We start from the raw sequence: 25,817 nt of genomic DNA, 5'->3' as shown, positions 1-25,817 counted from the left end.
GAGCCCCATGTGTGCCTCAGGGTGCTGTCATTGTGTATGTGCTTATGCTACAAGACAACAAATTGATGGTTATAGTGGTGTCTTTTGAAATACGATTTCCTCTCTGATCTGTTAGATGTCTGCAGTATCTGGTTCTTGAGGTGGATTTCTACAGATTGAATAAAATGAATCAAATCGCATTGTCTTGTAGTCAGCAAAAGTAAATGGAATTTGCCCCAATGTTTTCAGCCTCCTAAACAATACTCATTTTTATGGTACTTTGTTGTCCTCTTCTCTCTCACTCCCCTTGTCTGTTTCTCTTTATTACTCCTATAGTTTCCTGTTTCTTCAACTTTACCACTCCATCCGGCGTGCTACTGTCTCCAAACTACCCTCAGGAGTATGGAAACAACATGCACTGTGTGTGGCTCATCATCACCAATCCTGAAAGCAGAATCAATCTGGCCTTCAACGACCTCAGCATGGAGAAACAGTTTGACTTCCTTTCCATCAAGGATGGGGGAAAGGTTGTGTATAATTATAAGACGTTGTCCTCAGCTATAACCTGTCAATCAGCCTTTTTTTTCTGTCAGTAGGAAAATCAGCCTGTATAATTAAGTGTAGAAGCTAAACAACCTTTCTGCCACCATCACTGGAGTTGCTAGTCATTTAGTTTGCTTACTTCAGTGTATATGCACTGTTTACTCTGGAGTTTTTCTCCCTTTTTAGCTCCTATCTTTGGTCTCATAAGAACATCTCTATGTGTCTCTGTCAGGCTGAATCACCTATCCTGGGTACCTTCTCCGGTGATGTCCTGCCTCCTCCCATAACAACAAGTGCCCATGTGGCCCGATTGGAGTTCCTGACTGACCACACCTATACAGACAGAGGTTTTAACATCACATTTACAAGTACGTATGAATGTTACTTCAAAGGAGATAAAGAGAAGTCTTAACAGCTTATCACAGAAGCCTGTGCATGTGTACAGAAAGGGTGTTGTGTTTATGTCTGTGCATACGATTGGCCTCATGAATCATCTGCCATATCTTTGTGCCTGTCTCTCCTGCATAAATTGTTTCTCACATCAGCGACACATTGCTTACACACTCACATGGAAAAAAATGACAAAACCCCTGTCTTTATTTTCTAAATAGAGACTTGACATCTAAATAAAACCCCAAACAAGATGTAGCATCCTTACCTGACAGATACATTGTGGCAGTGCTCATTATATTCTATTCTGGGTAGCTGCTGACTTCTAAGGAAATTCCACATGGGTTTTATACTCTGATGCAGTACACGTTGGCTGCATACCGGTAAACCCATTTCATGGATATACAGTACCATGAGGGTTTGGTAGCAGGATTATTGCATTCATTGCATATGCACTATTGTGTAATGAGCCTGGTTTTTGCATTCTTCCACATCCCAAAATAAACATCGCTGCACAGAGTGTCTAACCCTTAGGTGCTGTTGGGAGACTCACTTTATTGCAGACAATAAAATGTTATTTTTGCAATTCATAGTTTTATATAGGAATATTTAATAGGAAGACGTGCATTAATTTACTTTGCAGCATACCAGTAATGTTTATTGAAGACGTTAGCACAGCACCAATTGTTACAATTGTTATGGTGAAACACTTAGTCAGATAAGAGCATCACTTCTTATGAATAATAACAAGATGCAAAAATGTACTTTTTTTTCCTGTTCAGAGCTCGATGAATACAATCTGTTACATCTAAGTTATCCTCTCCAAAAGCCAGCTGAGGTTGAAGAACTAAAGATTTTACCAACCTAATCCTGGGATGCTCATGCCAAATTGTTGCAGTTACAGATTTTCCATGAGCTACTGTTCAGACATATTCTAAATATTATTTTTTCATTTGTGTCTAATGTTCAAAGTTGCCCATCTAATAGTAGTAGGGATAATACTGGCAGTCATGTTAGTATTATTTTTGTTGTAACTGTAGTAGTTGTGCCCAGTTCTATAATAGACTATTTAGACAAAATCTCTAACTAATATTTTTAAAGTTTACTGTTTGTAAACTATATTCTTCTATATGCTGCTCCAAATACTTTCCTGTAGCAGAAATTACAAACTACCCAGAATGCTTCTGGGCCTTGGCTCGAGCTCATTTGCAGACATGTCATCAACCAAGCCCAGGTGCCCTTGTTAAGCCACAATGTGGGCAACACATGGTGGCTAATGCATTAATTAGCAACTTAGATGAATAAGTAAATAACCAATGCAGCGTGGTGAATGAATGTCAGGAGCAGTTAACTGAAGATGACGGTTAGTTCCTGAGAACACTGTCATCTAACTGCAGGACAGTTTTTAGGAGGCTGTGGGGCTGAGCGCACAACTTCCATCATTCATGTTAATTAAGGACATGCCAAACTGTATTGAAGCGATTTCTGGCACGTTAATAAATAAGATATTTGTGATGGATGATGTGTAGCTGGCACCCTGTTTGGGTCCAATGGATACAGAAGAGGGATTCATCAACACCTACATGTGTCACCTACCTTCTTGTGTGTACAAGAGTGAGAGCGAGAGAGTAAGTGAGAGAGATAGTGGCGCAGGTGATGTATTTGTTTACATGCCTTGTTCCAGGGTTATGACTCTTCTTGCGTGACTGCATTTCTTCGTGGTCTTTCTAACTTGTTCCTACTTGAAATTTCATTGGGGGGGGCTGACTGATAAAGTTCCCAGGATATATGAAAACAATTTTCCATGTTTGTTTACTTCACGAATCATTTTAGCAGTGTCATCTGGCACTGATGATCTGCATACGGTGGGCTGCCCACCCTCTAGAATTACTGCAGCACAGTGAATCAATGTGACTAAGTGAAACAAATTTCTTCTCGTTACATGCTGGCATTGCTAAATGCTGACAGTAGAGAGAAAAAAAAAGTTTTGTTTTTGAAACTTGGATAATTATTTTCAAATCTCCATGGAAATTAGCATCCTTGCACAAAAAAATAAAATACTATGTGACTATGATTAATAATAAAAGAACTAAAGTCTTCTGTTCTTGTTTTAGTATTTCCTAATTTCTTTAAAAACATTTCATCATGAAAAGACTGTTGTTCTAGGAATTATGAAAGAAATCTTCTTATGCTTTTTTTGTTACATTGTGTGAAGGACAGTGGAAAGCTGTTATTTTTTTGTTTTCTTAACCTGACTAGTGAATTGAATTTAGCTTTGATTTAGTTTTTAATTCTGCCACCCCACACCTTTGTTTTGTCCTCCACACTGACCTCATATCCTCTCTGCATTTCCAAAAGCATTTCGCCACAATGAGTGCCCAGACCCTGGTGTGCCGGTTAATGGGAAGCGCTTCGGTGAGAGCCTTCAGCTCGGTAGTTCCATCTCATTCCTGTGCGAGGAGGGTTTTGTGAAGACCCATGGCTCCCAGACCATCTCCTGCATCCTCAAGGATGGCAATGTGGTGTGGGACAATGCTGTACCTCGCTGTGAAGGTGGGTAAAGGAGGCGTTAACATTTGTGACAGCCAAGGCAAAAAGAACTCTGATGATAATCAGAGAACATTGAAGAAAATTAATGTTGTTGCTATAAAAGAGAAACAATAATGTTGCCTTGCTGAGACTAATTGTAGGGGAGACAAATGAAAAACCCCTTATAGACAATGACATACAGCTGCAGGGGCAGCACAAGGGGCTTCTTTAACCTGGTAACCATTTTAGGGAAAGGGATAATGCATGCAATGTGATTGGTAAGGGAAATGCATAAACCTCCTAACCCCTATATATTTTTTGTGCCTGTGTAAGATCAGATAAATCCATGATCTGTTTTTTGATACTGAACCAATTGCTTCCCTGCCTCTGATTCTTGCATGTTTCAGAAGGATAGAACCTTAAAGTCCGTTTTTTATCTATCAGATAATCGCAATGACACAGCATTTTCGCTTCAGGTGGCATGAGGCAACGGCATAATGTTGGTCACACTTACGGGTGAAGAAAAAGCATCATCCTTACATTCAGTGACACAGTTTATATATATATATATATATATATATATATATATATATATATATATATATATATATATATATATATATATATATACATATATATATATATATATATATATATATATACATATATATACATATATATACATATATATATATATATATATATATATATATATATATACTGTAAACAACAACAGGTTGAGTTGAATTTATTCCCTCTTATTTTCTCTCCTACTCAGCAGTTATATAAAATGCTGTGTTTATGCTGAGGTCCTCATACATTGTGTAGCTCAGGGAAAAAAAATATAGATAGATAGATAGATAGATATACTCTAGCTTTAAAAATGCAACATTACTGCATCTCAGGATTGTGAGGACATTTTTTTTTACAGCCCAGATGGCGTGGAATGAAAGATTGCTCTAGAAATTAATCTGAAAATTGATTTAGAATTTACTACTGATGCAAATACAATTAATTAATAATTAGTTATTCTGTGTCAAGGGCAACTGAGATCTGAATTTAGGCTGGTGATGATACAGAGCTTTTGTTCTTCAAAGAATCTGATGTAGCAGACATGCTGTGCTTAAGTACAGATTGCTGAACAATCAGTTTACCCCTCTGTGACTCAATATTCAATAAACTGTTTCCAGCAAACCAAAACGTCCACTGTAGCTTGCAGTGCTTTGATAAAGGTTGCCATTAACCAGCCAAGGTTTTTGGACACCAGCAGCAAAGCACTTTAAGTGCAAGCATGGCTAGAGCTCTGTGGGGCCTAATCAGGTTCACTATCCATGATACACAAGGGGGGAGCCATTATTAAAACATGTCACTCCCCCCTGTGTGCCACCGCAGCTTTGTATTCCTCTGAGACCATCTATCATACCCCAGCGTTTGTAGTGTAATGCGTTTTATAGATGTCCTTCAGTATGCTGAGTTGGCTGATTAAATCATTCCACTTCAAAGGGAGCGAGGAGCTGGCACTGTAACGAAGCCCTCCACTGTGCCTGTGTGTTCTGGTTAAGGACAGGCAGTTAAAGAGATGCACGGCAAAGTGATCTGTAACAGAGATGAGGGTACAGGAGAGAGGTCCATGTGCTCAAGTGTCTTGTGCTAGTGATCAAAGATGTTCCGTTTTCTCTTTTTGATATGGGTCTGACAGCAGCGTCTTTGTATGAGGGGTTTGATGATACATTTAAAACGATACAGAACAGCAGAAGAATAATATGCATACATGTGGATATATAATGTATGGTATTATGCCCTCAGACACACGTACAGTGACAAGCATGTTCCTAGGAGAAATGGTTAACCTTGAAGTGAGCTGTCACCAGTTTACATTAGCTAGGCTCTGGCAGTAAAAGAAATGGGATGAGCCCCAGCTGATGCATGGGATCATCTATGAGCATTGTCATACATCAGCGAGGAAAGACATGCATAATTCAATCTCTGTCTGTTCCTTCTCTCTCCATTTCTTCTCTCTCTCTGGTAGCCCCATGTGGAGGGGATCTGAAGGCTCCCAGTGGGATCATCCTCTCCCCTGGCTGGCCAGAACTATATAAGGAGGCCCTTAACTGTGAATGGATCATTGAGGCTCCTCCAGGCTACCCCATCAAGATTATCTTCGACAAGTGAGTAAGGCAGATAGCAATGGCTGTCGTGCCATCCTTTTTTGATTTGTTTCATTTTCTCAGAACAAGCTTGAATTTTTCCTCCTTTCACCGTCTCACAATTTCAACATATTGTCACAGCTTCATTTCTGTACTTACTCTGGCTTTCTTTAATCTCTTCCACTGAGTTTCTTTTCCAAAGGTAATGTAGTAGATCTAATGCACATTACCATGTACCCCAACTAGGAGAACACAATGTTTTATTTATCAGGTTCTTCAGGAAGTGCTTGATCCATTCATTTGATAACCACCTCCCTAATTATCCACAGATATCCTTACAGTTTGCACACACAAAGAAACTGCAGTATATCTGCAAGTACGTAAATACACATTCGTATGTAAGTGGAGATGGTCTGTCAAGTAGGACTGTAGAGACGGGAAAGGAGGTAATTTGTCTTGATGTTTGAGAGAGAGAGAGAGACAGATAGTTGTAGGATCAAACGCTACATTAGTGTTTCACTAAGGCTCATCCTTGCAATGCCATCTCATCCGCGTCCTTGCAACGATAGAACGCCATGCAAAATGAATACAGCATAAATGTTTGTTGCTCTTTAATTTTTATGTAACATCAATAAAATATCACAAACCGCTTCATTTCGATGACATGGTTCTGAAACTAAGCAATTTATTCATGGCTTTGAAGATGAAATGTCTCTGGCAACAAAGACAGAAGCGCACATACACACACACATACATGCTACGCATGTATACACTCACCAAAGCCAAATGTCTCGGGATTGCACAAATCTCAAGCATCAATCTCTCTTTTTTTAATTTGCATAAAATGTTGCTGTTATGTCTCTAACATATGCCAAATGTCAATAGTATACTAAAACACTTTTTGGGGAATCATTACATTGGCTGATTGCTGGTTCTCTACAAGCTTAGGAAATAGATTTTTTTAAATTTTTGCTCAAGTGATTTTGAATTACACCGAGTTTAACCCAGTTACCCAAAAGCTGATTAACCCACTTGGTGGCTCCAGCGCTAAAATGAGCTGTTGACCACTATTGACCCCTTTTTATGATAATTTTGTTAAGCACAAATATTTTTTTGGAAGATGGCAAGTTTTAATTTTTCATTTAATAGTACTCTAAGACTTGCCTTAAGACCCTCATCATTTCATTGAATATTCTGCTTTAGTGCTGTTTAATTTCTAACAAATGAATAGAACACACAGTGAATATGAAACTATTAATTGACGATCTGGGGCCCCAGGGCAATTCCCCTGCTGTCTGGTTTGTAGTCTAATTTTGCACGTGCCATGTTGTAAACCTAACACAAATCTGAATATGATGAGAGTTTCCTTTGAAATTAAATACTCAGAAAACTAAAAAAAGCTACATGTCAGACAAGCTAACTGTTTATTTGAAGGACTCATTTTTATGTGTGGACTATATTATCATTTTTTTAAAGCATCTTCATTCAGTCATGTATGCTTGTAGTTGATTAAGCAAACAAAAAAATCCTTGTCTCTTGTTTTCAGGTTTCGCACTGAGGTCAACTATGACGTCCTTGAGGTGCGCGATGGACGTTTTCCTTCTTCACCTCTAATTGGTAGTTACCAGGGCACCCAGGTTCCTCAGTTTCTCATCAGTACCTCCAACTTCCTGTACCTCCTCTTCTCCACTGACAAGAGCCACTCAGACATTGGCTTCCGTATACGTTACGAAAGTAAGAGCTAGTGTACTTGATGGCACAAAGTGAAACACACATCCAAAGAAATAGGTTGTGATTCATTCGCCCGTTCTTCACATACTGTAATAGAAGTGAATCCATTACTTACAGGAAGGTGAAATCAGAGACAGCCATATCTGTTGCTCACTGTGCACTGTGTTTGTGAAAGCTATTCAGATGAGGCTGTAAATATAATCTCAGCAGGCTGTCAATTTCACAATGAAGCTGTGCTTATTAAATCACCTATAATTAGGAAGTAAATGGGTCAAGATTATTCTGTCAGATATTCCTGCCTTGGCACATATTGCCAAGCTCAAAATTACATTTACCCTGTCACATTGTGTCACATTGTGCCCACACGCTTTTCCCATAAACCAGACTTCACTCATGTAATTCCTTGCTCAGTCACTTCTACCTGTGTGGTTCACACTGGAAACCTTTTTTACATTCTCTGTTGGTAAATCTCTGCAAAGCTTAAATAATTCACTATGAGTACTACTTCACCAGAAACTGTACAGGGTAGAGTGGAAAAGAGCTCTGAAACTTCTTACTTGTTCATTCCTGTTGAAAAAACCTGAATTATTTATCAAGATTGCTTCATGAAAGCAAACTGCCTTTTGTATTTCCTGACCTCCGCTTGACCTGTTCAAAGCAGGGAGATGTAAACCTAATTACACTGCAAGCAGCTAGACGTTGAGATTTTGTGTCTCCATCTTTGATCATACGATGTTGATCCTTTATTTTTCTGTCTGTTGTCTTCCTCTCCAGCCCTGCAGCTACAGTCAGATCACTGCGTGGATCCTGGTATACCTGTCAATGGGCAGCGACACGGCAATGACTTCTATGTGGGCGCTTTGGTGACATTTAGCTGTGAAGCAGGGTACACACTTAGTGACACAGAGCCTTTAGAATGTGAACCCAACTTTCAGTGGAGTCGCCCCCTGCCTAGCTGTGATGGTATGTTCCATAATATTGACCTAGAAATGAATAGTCGCCTGCCAGATTTCTCCTACTCATAAATGGGATTAAAGCTAAATTCATTGTTATGTGTTGTTACAGATGAAACATGAGAAATCATTTTGAGCACTTTGCTTCATATTGCATCACGTTTAAATTGCTATGTATTTCTGAGTTATCATAAAATCCATATAAAACGATTCTTTCAGTGACTCTTGTTTTAGACTTTAAAAGTTTCTGCTTCATTTCATCAGAAATTTTATATGTATGGCAATAAGCTTACCCTTTGATGTTTCCCTTATTCCTCATCTGTAAATGCTTTTATATTTAAGGACTGTATTGATTTCTGCCCACTCTGTAATGCTACTGATAATACCACTGTCTCCTTTTTATGCTATCTTGAAGGGCACCTCTTGTAAAATGCATTTCACCACATTGTAAATGCACAGACAAGTTTTGCAATTTTTTCAGGAGATTTTATTTCTGTCTTCAAGCGCTCTCAGATTTTACCTCTCTGCTCTCCTCTCATTTCTCTCTGTTCATCCATCTTCCACTGTTTCCATTCGCCCTGTGTTGCCAGCATTGTGTGGAGGTTATATCCAGGGCAACGTCGGCACCATTTTGTCTCCTGGCTTCCCAGACTTTTATCCGCATAACCTGAATTGCACATGGATAATCGAGACCTCCCATGGCAAAGGTTAGCAGAGAAATTCCGTGTCAACACATGCAGCAGTCAAATTCAATTTCCCTTACAATGTCATTTCCCCCGATTGAGTGGCCTTTTTATTTTGCCGAACTAGCTGTCTTTGTAAGACTGGACAGCTGAGAGGCTGGCCTAGGGCTACGGCGCCATGGGATGACTCTCCAGTTATGTCACCTTTGGTCGATGGCTCACATCAGATTGACACAGCCTTATTTACAGATGCTCACTCTGTGCAGATGTAATGTGTTTGATAAGTGGTAGGACAGGAAGACAGGGGATTGATGAACCTGTTTGAACACTCATTCGCATGAATCCAAAGACTGTAGTGAATGTAGCATTTAGTCATGAAATGATTTTTGTTTCTTGCTTAATTACAAATTCTAACTAGCAAGAATGTATTATTTGATTATACACTGCATGTTAATGGCCACCGAGACTAAGCTATCTTATGCAAAGTTTTTTTTTTTTTTTTTAAAGTAAAAACAAGATATTTGAAGACTGCATCTTTGATTCTTTCTGTTGCAGGTGTCCAGTTCACCTTCCACACTTTTCATCTTGAAAGCCCACATGACCATTTATTGGTGACAGAGAATAGCAGCTTCTCTCAGCCACTGTGGAGACTGACAGGCTCCACACTGCCTCCACCTCTCAGCGCAGGCCTGTTTGGAAACTACACAGCACAGATCCGTTTTCTGTCTGACTTCTCTGTTTCATACGAGGGATTCAACATCACTTTCTCTGGTAAGAATAAACTCAGGCATTCACAACACTGAGAGAAAAACAGGGATAGTTGGTCTCAGTGCTGGGCCATACCAATCATTTAGAAAAAAAAACCTGAGAGCTAAAAGTTTAAAACATAAAGCAATTAGGATTCAAGTTGAGAGGGGAACATTATGGATCCTTTTAATGACCTGGGTCTGTTTCAAAATGTTCTTGACACGAACAGCAGTACGCATTTAAGTTGTAGAGGAGGAAACAATGGAAAAGGAGCCAAGTACGTCTTATGTAAATATGCAATTACTTGCACTTAAGACTAACTAATAGAATGGACAGTGTCAAGAAAACTGATTCACTTTAACTGAATAAAGACCAAAGATGATTTTTTACCTACTGAGAGTATCATTTTTCTCTGGCATTCTACACACCAACCACTAAGAACACCAAGGCTTAGAAAAATAAATATAAATAAAATCTAATAAACTGTTATAGACAGTCTAAAATACTAAATATCACCCATCTCAGCAGTAGCTGAATGAATGCAAGATTGAATCTTTGAAATGGTTTCATACCCAGCAAAGTCCCCTTGAAGCCTCTGCTTTTATAGTTTTAACCAACAACATTTGGTCCTTTGATGCTGAGATGTGAACTTGAATTTAGAAGTGATTTGTCATATTTAGGAAGGTTTACCCTCCTTTTCATCTGCTAAAGTGTTTTCTTTAGCTTTCAAAGCATGAATGAAATCTTATTGGGTTCAACTGAAATTTTCACACATCTATTCATCACAGGCAGATTAACAACAACAATGTGACATCTTATGTATAATAAAATGCTAATACAATGCAGTCTCGCCTTTTATTTTTATTCTCTGTTTATTTATTTTTTTTCAGAGTATGATTTGGAGCCATGTGAGGATCCAGGAATCCCACCCTACAGTACCAGAAAAGGACTGCAGTACGGAGTGGGCGATGCCCTTATTTTTTCCTGTTTCCCAGGTTACCGACTGGAGGGTCCAGCGAGGGTTGTGTGCTTAGGGGGCAGGAGGCGGGTGTGGAGCTCCCCTCTGCCAAGGTGTGTTGGTAGGTGGTCACATGCTTTATTTTGGCTTTTGTCACCTCCCTTCTAATCCTCTCCCAATTTCATGCCAGCACACTAGCCCCTTCACATAAATTCACAAATTAGGAAATGTACAAGACTGTCAGTCATGTTGGAAGATGAGGCTTTTCCCTTTCAATTCTCCTCATTATCATCCACTATCCATACACCCACACTTTGTCTCTTTATTGGATAGTTTCCCAGAATCAGCCATTTTTGACTTTGTCCAAATTAAATAGTGCAGCTGTTCTAATGAGGATGACGTTCTAAAGCTGAAATATGTTTATCATTGATGTTGCTTGCTTGCTTGACCCAAAGATTTGGGTCAATGTGTTGATTCGATGGTGCAACAAACTTTAAGAGCTACATTTATGTGTTGATATGAAAATAAATTGTGTCCTAATGATAGGCAAATCACAGACCATGGCAGTCATTGACATAATTGTGTTTGTCCTTAGTGTGGCTCTTTGTAATTGACTAAAAACACCATAAAAATGTAACAGCATATGGAACATGGAAGAAATTACATGAATTACACTGAGAATTATTTTATCACTTGCACATTTGGTTTTGTTTCAAAGCCTAGAAAGTCATTTGTAGATCATTATGAATTTACACTCGATTGGAAGCAAGTAATTACATTTTAATAAATATAATTTTAATTGGGCCACATTTGTTTTCCTTATGCACTCAGATAGTATCTGATTTGTTTCCATTTGAATGTTTAGGTATGTGTAAACTAGGTCAATCAATTTCCTGACAAAAACTTATTGTCTGCCTATTTTGCTCACGTTTAGTTATCTGTAGCTTTAAGCTGCTAGTTTGTAGTTTCTTGGTCTTTTTGCCTCTAGATAAGTCCCATTTTTTGAAGCATGGCAGTGAAGACACAGTTTGATACTTCCATCATACTCATCATAGCCAGCCGCCTTTTAGAAACTTGATACTTCTCCACGTGCCTCCAGGACAGCCCTATCTCCTCACCTTATCTTACCTCACTGCATTCAGAAATGTAAAAGTCGGGGTATATTTGTGATCATTTAAATTCTGACAGTTTTCCACAGAAAACTTTGTTCCCTTTTTTCACTCTTTCCCTGATGTGACTCAGAAAAGGCAATTTTCAAATAGAGCTGAAATTACTGTTAATCATATTCAGATTGCAGTGTGATTATGGTGATGTGCCACTCAACATTCAGGTGTAGTCAGTGACCATATTCCTCTCCCCATCACCTCTCCCATCTTCCTTTGCATGACGGCATGAATAAATACACACTGAGTTTCAAGCATATAGCGATTGACATGTCCTCTGCTCTCTCCAACACCACCACCACTCTCTCTCTCCATCTCTCTCTCTCTCTCTCTGCTCCCTCTCTTTTATTCTAGCTGAATGTGGCTCATCCGTGACTGGCATGCAAGGGGTGCTGCTCTCACCCAACTACCCCGGTTACTACGGCAACAGCCACGAATGCATCTACTCCATCCAGACGCAGCCTGGCAAAGGCATTCAGCTACGAGCACGGGACTTCAGACTGGAGGAGGATGACATACTCAAAGTGAGCGGGTGGTGGGAGTGTTATCCTCCCCATGTGTGTACGCAGCCTTGTTAGCATATGTGTGTGCACAACACCTGATCTTCTTAATTCAGATTCTTCCTCCCACTCTCTATCCGTTTTCTCCTTTCCAGGTCTTTGATGGCAGCAGTAATAAGGCTCGTCTGCTGGGGGTGTTTACAGGCAACGAGCTGCTAGACGCAACCCTGAACTCCACCTCCAGTGCCATGTGGCTTGAGTTCATCAGCAATGCGGATAACACCAGTAAAGGTTTTGAACTGCACTTCACTAGTGAGTAGCACTCCCACTTTTGCATACAAGCCTATTTGCATTTAATTCTAACAATTCATTTTAGCTTGTAAATGCTATATCCAGTTTACATCTTTCTTTGTTTCCTTTGCTGCATACAGACCACACTGATTGTTTCTGATTTAATACCCTCGTAATTCTTTTGCCATCCACTTTTTCCTTTCACTCTCCCTTCAAGGTTTTGAGCTGGTGAAATGTGAGGATCCAGGTGTTCCCCAGTTTGGCTATAAACGGGAAGACAAAGGTCATTTTGCAGGGAGCACTGTGTCGTATAACTGTGACCCAGGCTACACCCTGAAAGGCCCTGAGGTGCTCACCTGCCTGAGAGGGGAAAGGAGGGCATGGGACAGCCCCCTTCCACTGTGTGTTGGTGAGTTACATGCTCCTTTAATTAGCCGCCATGGTGCATTCATGGTCATGGCAGAGGTGTTTGTATATTTGCCATTATAATTCTGATTTTTTTCTAAAGATGTCCTTGCAAGCTATTTATTTATTTTTTTAAATCTTTTTTTACGTCATAATGTGTCTTGTCCAGTGGCAAGTCTTAAGTAAACCCATTAATGCCACTATATAAACATACCTTTGTCCAAGTTAGAGACCAAATATAATTAAACTATTAAAAACTATTAAAAATAAAAAGAAGTTCTATAAAAGTAAAGCGATTTATTGTTGGATACATTTTATCACATTAGGTTATTGCTATGATGCAGCAACAGTTAAACTGCACTTGGATGCTGCAGCTAACTGTTATACTATTGATACATGACTCACAAAACCGCTAATCAAATTTTAGAACCTCATATATTGTATGAATGAAAAGTAAACTAGTGGCTAAAACCTGTCACTGAAATGTTGTTGAAGTGTAATTATAGAGTAAAATTAAAGTAGTTTCTGTCAACTGCATCAAAGTTGTATTCAAGTGCCATGTATAATAACGTCAGCTACTGTATGTATGTTGCTAAGTTACCTAGTGTCATGTAAGTTTGTTACTCTGCAATTTGTGTATTATCCGCTGTCATTCCTTTGCTACATGTTGAATATGTTAAAAAAGGTAAATATTTGAGGTTACATAAAGTTGCATTATGTTGTATCATAGTGTATAACAATATTTGTGTTATTATTATTATTATTATTATTGTTATTGTTGTTGTTATTGTTGTTGTTATTTTTACCTTTTGACATACTGCTAATCCAAGCCAGCTTTGGTTTTTTCAGTGGATGTCTGACCTACTTCCTCATCCTAATAACAATGTGAATATACCAGTGCAGGTTTAGAAAAGCTCTGTGGTTTGTTTTAGCTCTGCTATTTTGGGGCTTCCATTTGGTTGCTTTCCCAGCACCTTATTCAGTGCATTATCTCATCGAAAATGACTGCGCTCTATTTAGCTTTTCACATGCATATTGCATCATGATTGCAAATTCCTCCTTTCACATAATTTTTTTCATTCATTTATTTATTTATTTATTTATTTTTTAACTCAAATAAGACACACTGTATCAACAGCACCACTGTGCACAGGAGGCGGGTTTTTAACTGCTTTCTTACTGGGATTTGAAGACTTTTAAAGTCATTTTCACAAAGCTAATTTCTCCAAGGAAGATTAGCAGAAGATGAACCCAGGTGATCATTTTATTTGCAGAATTTATCTATAATCACCTGTCACTTGTTGCAAGTCAACACAAACATGGTATGCATATGTTTTCAAAATGATTAAGTTAATATTTATGGACAAATATTCTACCTGCATAGAGCCCCGCTAATACACCCAGAGCAATTTTTCAGACCTACCCCAGACGATATTTTGACAGTCCCTCAGAAACCAGCCAGAAACTCACTAAGAAAAACACACAGACAGGCGTTCTTTGACATCACCCAGGGTGATTAGAATAGTATTCCTCAGCTCCCTTTTTAATCCAGACTGACAGGTAAATTCATGTCTGGGTATAAACAACATTCAGCAAACTACATATACCTGTCCTCCCCATGCTCCTTTCGCTGCAGATGATACTTAGCCAGAGTGAATTTAAAAACAGATGAGGGACTGTTTCGACTTGTAATGGTGGAATTATTTTCTGGCAGTGAGGAGGCACTGAACACAGATGAGAAAGGTCTGGCAAACAAAAAAAATTTGGGGAGAGTTTGCGTCCTGAAAGTCACAAAGGAGGAAAGTTGCAAGGTTGAATCCTAGAGTAGCTCTGTGGTGGGCACACAGTTATCAACAGCATTGTATTCCAGTCACATTTATTATTACAATGTTTTCCCAATCTGTAACGCAATCAGCGACAACCCTAAAACCACCTGCCTTATATTGCTTTGGTCCTCTATTGTGGTACCAAAACAGCTCTGGCTTATTAGAAACGTGGACCTCTGAGGGTGTCCTGTGGTGTCTGGCAGCAGGTTTTTTGAGTCCTGTAGGTTGTGGACTATGGACCCTGTGGATTGGGCTTGTTTCAGTGCATCCCAAGGATGCTTGATCAAGTTGGGATCTCTGGGGTTTGGAGGCCAGGTCAACACCTTGGGCTTTTTGTAGTGTCCCCTGAACTGTGAATACATTGTCTTGCTGTCGAGGAGCATTGTTGCCATGCATGCATATAAATGCCAGGACCTAAGGTTTCCCAGCAGGTCATTGCATTGTAATAAGATGGTCAAGGCTATACACTTCTCCTTGTTTTAATGTTGTGGCTGACTAATGCATAATTACGGTTAAAATTTATATCTGTTGCACATCATAGGTTTATAGAGATTAATGTCCAATTGACATAGTTTTTGTAAACTGTTTCAGTCTGATTTATGGGTTTTTCCTTGATGTTTTATATCCATATATAGCAAAATAGAACATATTTTCCCTTTCCCATGATCACCCATACACATAGTAATTTTTTGCAAAGAACAACATTGAAACTTCTTTGAGTAGAAGATAAGGCAAGGAAAGATAACCTAAGATGATTTTAGAAAGAATTATGTGGCGACATAGTAGAGTAGCTCAAGGAGTTGCACTGCCATGGCAACACTGAGCAGTAGTTTCTGAGGTCATAAGGCAAGAAGAAAGAGATGGCTTTGTCTTACTGTGATGGATCACCGTCTTCTCTTTTCACTCCATGAAACAGCAAGTTTTCTTCAACTGAAAAAATGTAAGAGTGGGAAAAACCTGAGTCTTAAACCTCAGTAAGAGTGTAAAGATGAAGATGTTCACACTTTATTTTTATTTTGTTTTGCATTTTACATCTCCTTTCAATCTTCTCATGCCTTTTCTGCTTTTTTAGAGAATGTAAACAAAAATGATAATGAGATATTTAACAGATTTCAGTAACTGTCTATACTATATGTGTGTGTGAGTATTGTTTTGCAGCAAAACTGATCAGAGGGGATCTCTGGTGATTAATGCTGTTTTATGATGTATAATGCATAAGGGAAATGAAAAGAAGATGAGGGGAAAAGATAGGGACAAAAATATGTATTTGCAGCCATAATAAAATGCCATCTTTATCAAATGGATCATCAACATATTTTGATGTCACTATGACTTGTCTCTATCTGATCGTCTTTTTCTATCTATGTATAGCACTATTGTATTATGATAATTTAAGTAGTTCTCTAGATGGTTATATGCTCCTTCCCATTTTGTGTTTCTTGTGTCTCTTTATATCTCTGTGTTTCTGCCATTGTTGCTGCATTATAGTACAAACTCTGCTTTTCACAGATGGATTTTACAACCATGGCCATCATCATCATCATCATCAGTATGGTTCCCAGACCTCCATTTTCCTTCTGTTTAAAGGAGCTATTTTTCTCCCAGGGGGGCAGGAAATGAAACAAGAACACTTATACCATCCTCTTGTCAGTTAAGATGGCCTCAAAAATGTGAACAAAAACACTAAAAATCTGATGTTGGGGAGCATTTCTTTCCCTTTTTTTCCATTCAGAGTAGGAGGTGGTAATTGAAAGAGGGCTGAAAATTGCTTTTCAGTCACAGAGCGTTTCTGATAGCAATTCATTACTTGAGGGTAGAAAAAAAAACTCCATTCTTTTCACGGTTCTTGAAAGAATGTTTTGGCCTGTGATTTTGCTTTGTAGTTTCTTAGAGGTGTATTTGTGTTGTCAGTTTTCTAGAGACTGAGCTGATGTTGGGTGTGTTTTGTGCGGGCTTGTTGAGCCTTCTTATGAAAGTAGATAGAATCATACTAACTGCAACCACTTTTACTTCACACACCCATGAGCATGCTTACTGAATGACACACTTCTGATGAACAAGTGGTTCGTAGCAAGTCTTTCTTAGTGTGATCACCGATACTTTAATATCACATTCATGCATCTGTTATGGAAACACATGCTGTGAATACTTTATTCCTGGATGATACCCAAAAATATGACATACATTTTTGCCATATCAATCACAACATCTTCTTTAAAAGTTGCACTGAAGTTGAGCCTGATAAATTAAATGTTGTGTTGTTCACTCAACAAGTCCATCAGCGTTCAAAGGCAACAAGATGAGATCATGGTTGAGATGGTGGATTGCTCATGCTGAGCCAAGGAGACACATAGAGTATATTGAGTTGGCTGCTCTCCCTCTTATCATTCAAATTGTAAACAAGATGATGGAGTATATCACATTTGAGTATTTGACTGCTGTGTCAGTAATTAATAATGATGAGAGGAAACTGATGAGATGCACTTTACTGGAAGCAGGATTGTTGCTGTTTCTGTTATGTTAAGTATATTAACCTTGCTGTATCATTTATTAATTTATCTTTCATGCCTTTGTGTTCATCTCTTCATCCTTCTGCTTTCACTCCTCTTCTAGCGGAGTGTGGGGGCACCATCAAGGAAGAGCCTTCTGGTCGTATCCTGTCTCCGGGCTACCCGGCTCCGTATGAGCACAACCTGCATTGTATGTGGACCATCGAGGCTGCCCCAGGAAGCACTATTAGGTCTGAGCAACACCATCGGTTTCCTTTTTTTGTGTACTTTCTAGTTTTCTGATTACATTGTTCTTTTACAGACTTTCTTTCAATCCACCACCTTTCAATATACTTCCAATTTAGCCCCTTCCTTTTGCAGTGGTATTCATCACTTTCACAGGCTGCTGTGTAATCAATCTTCAGTGAGCTGCTGTTGACCAATAGCTGAGTTACAACTGGGTGAGAAGAAGTGCCACCTCAGAGCTTTTAGGTTTCAGACTACGCAAAAGAAAGTCAAGTGTTTCAAGTTCATGAATCTGATGAAATTTAAGCAAGCAAAATCCTTCTGTATGTATTGATTTGGTTAGATGCTTTTTTCTGACACTCTGAACTTCTTGTAATTATGCTATAGTAGTTTTTAGCTGACGTATTTTGACTTTTGTATCTGATAGATCATTTTTCTGTCATTTCTCTTTAGGTCGCTGCGTATCAGTCACTTAATGAAGCATTTATTCATTTATTTTATTTTTTTAAACTCACTTATGGGTGAGCGATCTGACAATCCTATATTTGGCATATCATCTGCTTTTCAGGGAAATTATAGAGACTCTCACTAAAAGTGCTAACCAGCGAGCACCAGCCCAACCCCTCTCATTTTTCCCGACCAAATCAAGTCAGATCAGACCAGGTCAGTGTTGTCGTGGTTCCCTGTGTCATTTAGCTACATCTCCAGTGAGTCTCTCGTCCCGCCCCAGATGGACTAGCTTCAGTCTTTCACTGCAGCTGGAGACGGTAATCCTTATTCTGCCTTGTGGGAGACCTATTATAAGCTGAAGGACCACTCCAACTAGAACGTGCAGCAGGCGGAGAAATGATTCATCTGCTGCTACACTCAGAAAGTATCAGTGATTTCCTTTCCTCTTCATGAATAATCATTCCAGAAAAAAACCTTTCTAGATGCAGTATTTATTTGGTTTGCATGAGCACGTAAGAATTCAGCTCATTCCATGCAATTCTAGGCTCAGTGTCCTTCTGACCACCTGTTTGAAATGAAGCTCACTTTCTCCTGCCACAATAGACTGCAGAGCAGGACAGAAATGGCATAAATTGCACCCATGATTAGATGGCTGACTAGTGTAGAGAGTGGAGTTGTGTGCATCCACAGGGCGAGAGACATCTCAGTGACATCAAGGACCACAGCAACCTGGAAGTTCGCTATGTAAATGTATGGCGGCAAAGAGTAGTGATTGAACCAATACCAGCAAAGATATGAATCCCCATTTCTAGTCATAACCTTGAAAATAAAATAAGAACAAAAACAAGATGCATAGATTTGTGAGTTGGACCTTTAGCCTGGAGTAAATGTGATCACATAGATTTATCTAAATCTGTGGGGAGATTTGTGACTTAAATCGAGGATTGTTATTTAACCCCAAAGGATCATCCGATGTCCCACCAGATGTTCCACCATAATCTCATCTCTTCCCACTCAGATTCAATCCAATAATTCAAACCATAGCCAACAGCCTTGTCCTTGAAAAGCGGAAAATAAAACAACTCCTTGATTCTGAGTGCAATCAAGACTTTGCTGAACGCTTTAATGTGCAGTATCACACTACATGTTTTTTACTGTGATGATGTCCTTGAGAGCACTGAAGCCTTATCCCGGGTAGCATTAGCTTTTATCATATATCCATTTAGCTACTTAGGACCTCAGACATGTTAGGATCAGTGGCGCTTATATACTGTATCACCATGATACATGATGCCCATGTTCCTGACAGAACTGAAATGAGTGGCAATTAAGCTGCACGCATGGACTAAGCAAAGTGTGTTGGATGTATTCACAAACATAACTGTGTTTATGCACTGTCATATAGCAGAAGTGTAAACTAATGCAGTAATCTTGTAAGCCAAGATACTTGAAGGAACAGTGCTTAGGGGCACAATGCTCTTCAAGGAGAATACTGTTAAATCCGTAAATACATGTGTATGTGAAGGAACATGCGGAAGAGGCAGGGAATACAATAGATGATTTAAGTGGGAGAGCTATAATCTGTCTTCTCATGAATTGGATTAACTTTTCCAAGACGATCACATGCTCATCATAATACAACATTGTATCTTCGTGACTTATACATTTTTGCATATATATAGCATATAGTCCTTGTGCGGCTCTGTGTTTCAGCACACTGAACACAAATAAGGTTAAGAAGCTGACTCTAGCACTGTATTTTCAAGCTGTTTACATCCACATCAAATGAATTGTGCAGGAATCATGCTGCTTTTTTACATTCCATGCACGTAATTCCTCAATTTTAAATAACAGAATATAGTTGAAAATAGAGGCAATAGCTGTGACCTGCAGACACCAGTAAATGTTTAGCAGTAGTATTTATCCTAGTAATGCTGTGGCTTTCAATACAGCCATTTTTAGTTCTTGCTTTTCTCAGGGGCTTTTTTAGCTTCAGTTCGGTCACTGTTTCATTCAGATCCATTGTGACTGGAGTCGAGCCAAAACAATGAAAACATGTCCTAATAATTTTAGACTGCACTGTATGTAACTGTTTGTTCACTGTAGCCTATCAGTCTGCATAATATTTTACAGCTCAGTTTGTTGTCTGCATGGATTTATTTGCATGTGCATGCTGCCCCATAGCTTGCACATCTGACATTCCTAAGTCCCTGGTGATTGCTAGTTTGGGTTCATTAGTGCCTTCACTACCTCTGGGTCGCTGCCATTCCTCTGCAAGGTATGCTCCACATCTATGCCTTTGATCCTACGCATGCAATTCATTATTGAGAAGAATTTGCAATGCATTAGCCCAGGGATTCCTTGTATATCAAGTGGTGTAGCCGGAGGTAGCACACTAATCAAACCGTACTGAATTTGTGTGAGACCAGAATTTGTGCTTGAGTGACAGTAGACTGCTAGAGAGCCCACGGACGGATTTGTGAAGAGTTATTGATGGAAAGTGAATATAGGTAGGCGGCACAGAGTGGAATACAGGCATAAAGAGATAATAACAAGATCAAATGAATAGCAATGATAAGGGAGGCAATGAGCCATTTCACTGATGTAACATTCAGTTGTTCCTGCTGCAGAGATCAAATGAGGGATCTAGGCCACATAGTGTACTGAACAATGATGCCGCAAGTGTTCATCTACAATTTGGTGTTTAGTTTTTAGTGAGAAACATGCACTTTAATTTAAGAGGTACACATTAAAATAAGGTGTGCAGTTTGAGTTTTAAATCTCTATTTTGTTTTTAATGTTTACAAGGTATTGATAGGATGTACACAGTATGTGAAGATCAGGGATGCGATTGTCATTAAGCACAGAACTGAACTTTCTCTCGCTTTCACACACTTGGGTTGTACAGTTAAATCACTATATGTATTAATAATATTTAAATATTCAGTTGGCTGGTAATTTGAAGTTCAAATGATCTTTCTTGATGTATTATGTATAACAATGGTGGGCCTTGTAGATAAAAATCAGCTTAATGACAAAGGTCTGTGTGCTATTGAAATGATATTCGACCAATGGCTTCTCTGTTGCACAGAAGAGTGCAAAAATGATATATCCAGACTTTATGCTTAGATTTGGTTGTTTTTTCCAGGTGAAACTGAAAGTTACACATAGTTCAAGTACCTTCAGAAAGTTAGAAATCTTAGGATTCTTCTTGTGTTTTGCAATTTGTGGCTATGATAAAAGCTGTATTTTTGGTGAAGTTAACAGTGTTCAGAGAATTTAATATCAATTATATTTTTTATTTCATATTTGATAACATGCTTTATATGCATTTCATTTGGGTGTATTTCCCTATGAAGCAACCATACCATTTTTTCATTTTAGTGTATCCCCAATTTGTCATGGTGCCCTCAGTCTCAAATTAAGGTGCACATATATTTCACTGTATGTGTAGTTGTTTTTTGCATGTTATTGGACAATAAATATATCATGTTGTGGGGACCCCCCTCTCCCTTGGAGACAAAAAACAAATCAAAACTTCAAGGGGAAGATTTGGATTAATGTTAGCCTAAGTTTAGGGTGAGGGTTAGGATTAGTGTGGGTATGTTGGGGTTACAGGTATCTGTCCAGGAAATAACTGTAATGCCCTTATGAAGTGATGAAAAAAAGGTATATGTATGATTTTGTAGCTGCATCTGTATGTTCAGGAGAACTAGTTTCAGTTTTAGACCATTTGAAATAATCCATTTTACACAGTGCAGTTACTTTGGCTAGGGCTCTCTTTTTAAGGGCATATTTTCTAGATATTTTATCTAGAGTTGTGTTCTGCTGGTTTTAAATTAGTATTTGGTTCAGGTTCTACATGTGTGTGTTCTTTGACCTCTACTTTTATCTTGCGGATTCATTTCCCAATGTCACACTTGTTCCTGTCTCAAAATAATTGCAAACCTTCTTTTATCTGTATAATAATACTGCTTACATGCTATTACATCATGTGCCTCACAGTAAATGAACTGGACAAAGATTGCAATGACCACAACTTGGTTCAGATGTCAAGGCGACCCAGATGTGTTGTTTTTTACCATCTGGTTTGTTCAGTATCTTTTAAAGCCTATTGTATGGATGTGTCTCCATCCTGATGAATGATCCCACAGGGACAGTCCCACAGAGGCCACATCCACACATACTGATGAGGTTAGCTCTCGCTGTGACATTGCTGTTACACACACACTATCTCAATTAGTTTTAAGAAAGCAGGCAGTTCGAAGAGTGTGTTTGCTCTACATCTCTCTTTTTCCTCATTCCCTCATACCACACACACCCACACACCCCCCCACATACTTACTTATTTACCATCTTCATGCCCACATACACCTTCTCTGAAGACTCCCCACAGGACTCGTGATTGCAGCTAGACTGTTTTGTATTCATGAGAGAGTCTCAGCTCTCTCTATTTCTCTCTCTATTTCTCTCATATGAATACAAAACAGTTAAGGCAGAATCAAAAGAGACCTGAGAAATCTCTTCCATCCTTCTCTTCTCCATTTCATCTCCTCACGGCGATTCCTCTGACACTTGATTAAACTATTTTATCTTGTTAAGAGGGGACCCAGTGTAAAGGAGAGCCCTCAGCCGTAAACTTCAAAACATGGTTTCCTATGATTCCACAAAACGTTAACTGCACACAGAGACCCAAATTTCCTTTTCCTTAGTGAGACATACAGTAACTCTCTGCACTTCTCTCAATCTGTCGTTTTATTCATCTCCCCTTCCCCCCACTCCGCTCCACCTCACCCCACAAGCATCTCCGCTAAGTGGAGAAGCTGTCTCTAAATGGACTTTCCCTACTGGAAACTAACTTTTGTCGTTCCAGTTCCTCTGAAACTTTGGATAACTAACTATGAAGCATCTAGCAAGCACTGAACCTTCACACAAAGCAAGAAAAATAGGAAGTGTCCATATGGCAAATTTCAAAAAGACAACCAAGAGTATTGGCCCATTATTAGTAAAGTACAATCTACATGCCCTACACATGAGACCTCAGAGTAGATGAAAGAAAAAGACAAGGATATTTCCACATGGCAGTATCAACATTATTTCTTACTACCCTCCTGCAGCACTCTTATCCTTTTGCCATCTTCTCTTTTTCTGTATCTCCTCATCGCGCCCCGCAGCCTTCATTGTATGAGTGACAAGGAGAGATACGCTATTTAGATGCTGTATAAAAGGAACCAATTATCCTAACATGCAACCCACGTCCATGCTATCCATCTGACCGCTCAGCACAAATCCTTACATCCTTCAGAGCTCCCTCTGCTCTCCATCAACCTCTTATCCTGCTGCCATCATCCTCTTCCTCCAGCAACCCAGCAATGATTAACGTTGGTCTTGTTTTTGTTCCCTCCCTCACCGTCTGATTTACCTCAATGTACCTCTCTCTTTCCACCCACCTTTTCATCTGCCTTTCAACACATAAATCTGCAAACGGAACATGATGCCATTCGATGCCTGACAGTCTTGAAAGTTGCATTAGAACATGAGGCGCGTCAGCGCATGGGTTCAACACATGACTGGTACTTGATACTGACATTGCTCATGCAAATCCCAAGAACCATCTTTTACATTTTACACTCGCATCATCAGTACTGTCTAAGTATACACGCATGCTGTACATGTGCAAATTAACAGTCCGTACATGAAGGCACACACAGAAATACATATATTAGAAAACATTCTATTTTTATTTTGTTCGTGCTGGCAAGTTCTGTGAAACATCTTTGTGTCTCCTATCTAGAGTATGGCGAGGTGGAGCATAAAAGGATCATAGTACCTGAGGGTTTCATAACAGCATTTGCATAACAAGCATCTGACTGCTTGAGGCACTTACATGACAGGGATGCAGACCTTTGAACACAACATTTGGTTGCTTGAGGTGGAGAAAATAGTCAGGATGGTAGCGAGAGATTGATAGGGTACCCCTGTAACTATTACTAGGATTGCATTATGTTTAAAATATAATGCTACAATAAACTTAGACTGTCATTCATACGAGAAATTGTGCACATCCATCATTTATCTTTGATTAATGGTTTTGTTAATGAGGACTATGCAATATCACATATTTTTTTTTAGATTTTAATGAAGGGAAGTGGCCAACAATCCTACCAGAATTTTGAAATACACAGTCTTTATCTTGCAGCTCTTCCTTGTTCCCTTTCGGTTCTTAGTCCCTCCTACCACGCAAGCATGCACTTCAGATGTACAAAAATAATCTTAATAATTCAGTCTTCATTTGTGGCTTCATCTGGGATTCAAACTCCACTCTCCCAAGTAAAAGTTCTTTGCCCAAGCCATAATGCCACCTGTTCCTTCTTTCTACATGAACTTCTGCTCTTTATGCTGTCTTTAAAAAAGTAGTATGAAAAGGCCAGTAATTGGCTAAAATCACCCATCATGGGTTACATTTTCTAAAGCCTGAAAACAGAGCAAATGGGGGGGTTAGTTAGCTGTTTAGTTTCCTCTTAGAAGTCTCACCAGAATAAAAATATGCTGAAAGGTTTGTATAGATTTCTTGCCCAATCCTGCCAAAACTATCTTGTCAATCACAGCTTTGTGGTAGTTATCATTATTGAAGTCTTGTGTAGCTAACACCATCTTTGCAGTTAAAAATAAAGTTGATGTATTTCTGTAGATTACCAAAACAGATAGAAACAGCAATTGTATCATGTGCAAAAGGTTTGACACCTTGCAAGTGAGAGCTGTCAAGGAGAACGGCCATCTTCTACTTGTGTATTTCAGTGTCGGTTGTCATCCTCAAGTGTTTGCTACAGTTCATGTTTACCACATCTGTGTGTCTGCAAAGGTCTGCATTATGTATTATTTGTCATCTGCCCAAGTCCGTGAGGGTCCCTGCTGACTCTTCTGCGGACACCTATGTGCAGTCCAAAATTTGTGACAGTGTGCACTAAATGCACTGCAAGTGCCAACTGCACATGGCAGGAAAACAAATGGTACTGAAAACAAATGCTTGATTTGGACTTTTTTGGAGATTCTGTGTAAGGAGATTCAACATTATCCACACTGTTATAATTCATCATTGAAAGAGCTGTAATTAAAGTAGGATTTTGGAGGTGCTTTGATTTGTACATGCTTTGAATCAACAGTGCCAGGATGAGAAAGAACCAAAATCTGGCAGTCTGACAAGGTACAGTCCAATCTAGTCTATTACTAGCTGCTATATCCTGTTAAAAATGCAAAGACCCCAGTCAGTCTTTCATAAGCATTCACCAGAGTCACATGTGTTGTTTTGTGTTCACTGTTAGATCAACATGACTGTCTGTGTAGCAGACAAACAGAGGCATGAACATGTCCACTGTCTGTGTTTAAAGTCTGCATTGTGTAGCACATGTGACGTGGAAACTGTTATTTAGCCATCACCCGAGTTGATATGAAAGCATTGCTTTACACCTACAGTTTTAGATTTAAACCATAGTTGTTTAACATTTATTTCATCACTCTCTTAGATGCTGCCACTTTAAACAAAACAAATATGTCTTCTCTAACTCGTCATATATTATTAATTTTAGGGTTCAGTTGTCTGTGCCACGAAAATAAACACAGATGTGAGCTCTCTCACTTAAGTTTGGCAACAAATCAAAATCGATCCTTTATGAGGCCCAAAGACTAAGAATTGGTTTCTGTTTTGTCTCTTCTACTTGCTTATATATAAAGTATTAGTATTGTGTTACTGTTTTTGTTTACAATATTATTATTTCCATTAAGCTTTG

The 25,817-nt window shown here is 39.0% G+C and overlaps 1 protein-coding gene across 1 annotated transcript in view; it reads left to right on the top strand.

Annotated features, from left to right (window-relative positions):
* The window catches only part of csmd2 (CUB and Sushi multiple domains 2), a 245,624-nt gene that overhangs the window by 136,246 nt on the left and 83,561 nt on the right, over positions 1–25,817 (top strand). The window contains exons 14-26 of the mRNA XM_023275803.3: positions 316–506; positions 755–890; positions 3,271–3,465; positions 5,471–5,609; positions 7,135–7,322; positions 8,094–8,282; positions 8,863–8,979; positions 9,511–9,726; positions 10,593–10,781; positions 12,178–12,347; positions 12,479–12,635; positions 12,832–13,023; positions 17,459–17,585. Coding sequence (XP_023131571.2) covers positions 316–506; positions 755–890; positions 3,271–3,465; positions 5,471–5,609; positions 7,135–7,322; positions 8,094–8,282; positions 8,863–8,979; positions 9,511–9,726; positions 10,593–10,781; positions 12,178–12,347; positions 12,479–12,635; positions 12,832–13,023; positions 17,459–17,585 — 2,206 coding nt within the window. The remainder of the gene's footprint in view (positions 1–315; positions 507–754; positions 891–3,270; positions 3,466–5,470; positions 5,610–7,134; positions 7,323–8,093; positions 8,283–8,862; positions 8,980–9,510; positions 9,727–10,592; positions 10,782–12,177; positions 12,348–12,478; positions 12,636–12,831; positions 13,024–17,458; positions 17,586–25,817) is intronic.

The sequence above is a fragment of the Amphiprion ocellaris genome, chromosome 15 (assembly GCF_022539595.1).
Source record: "Amphiprion ocellaris isolate individual 3 ecotype Okinawa chromosome 15, ASM2253959v1, whole genome shotgun sequence".
NCBI lineage: Eukaryota > Metazoa > Chordata > Actinopteri > Pomacentridae > Amphiprion > Amphiprion ocellaris.
This window is presented reverse-complemented; position numbering and strand designations above follow the sequence as displayed.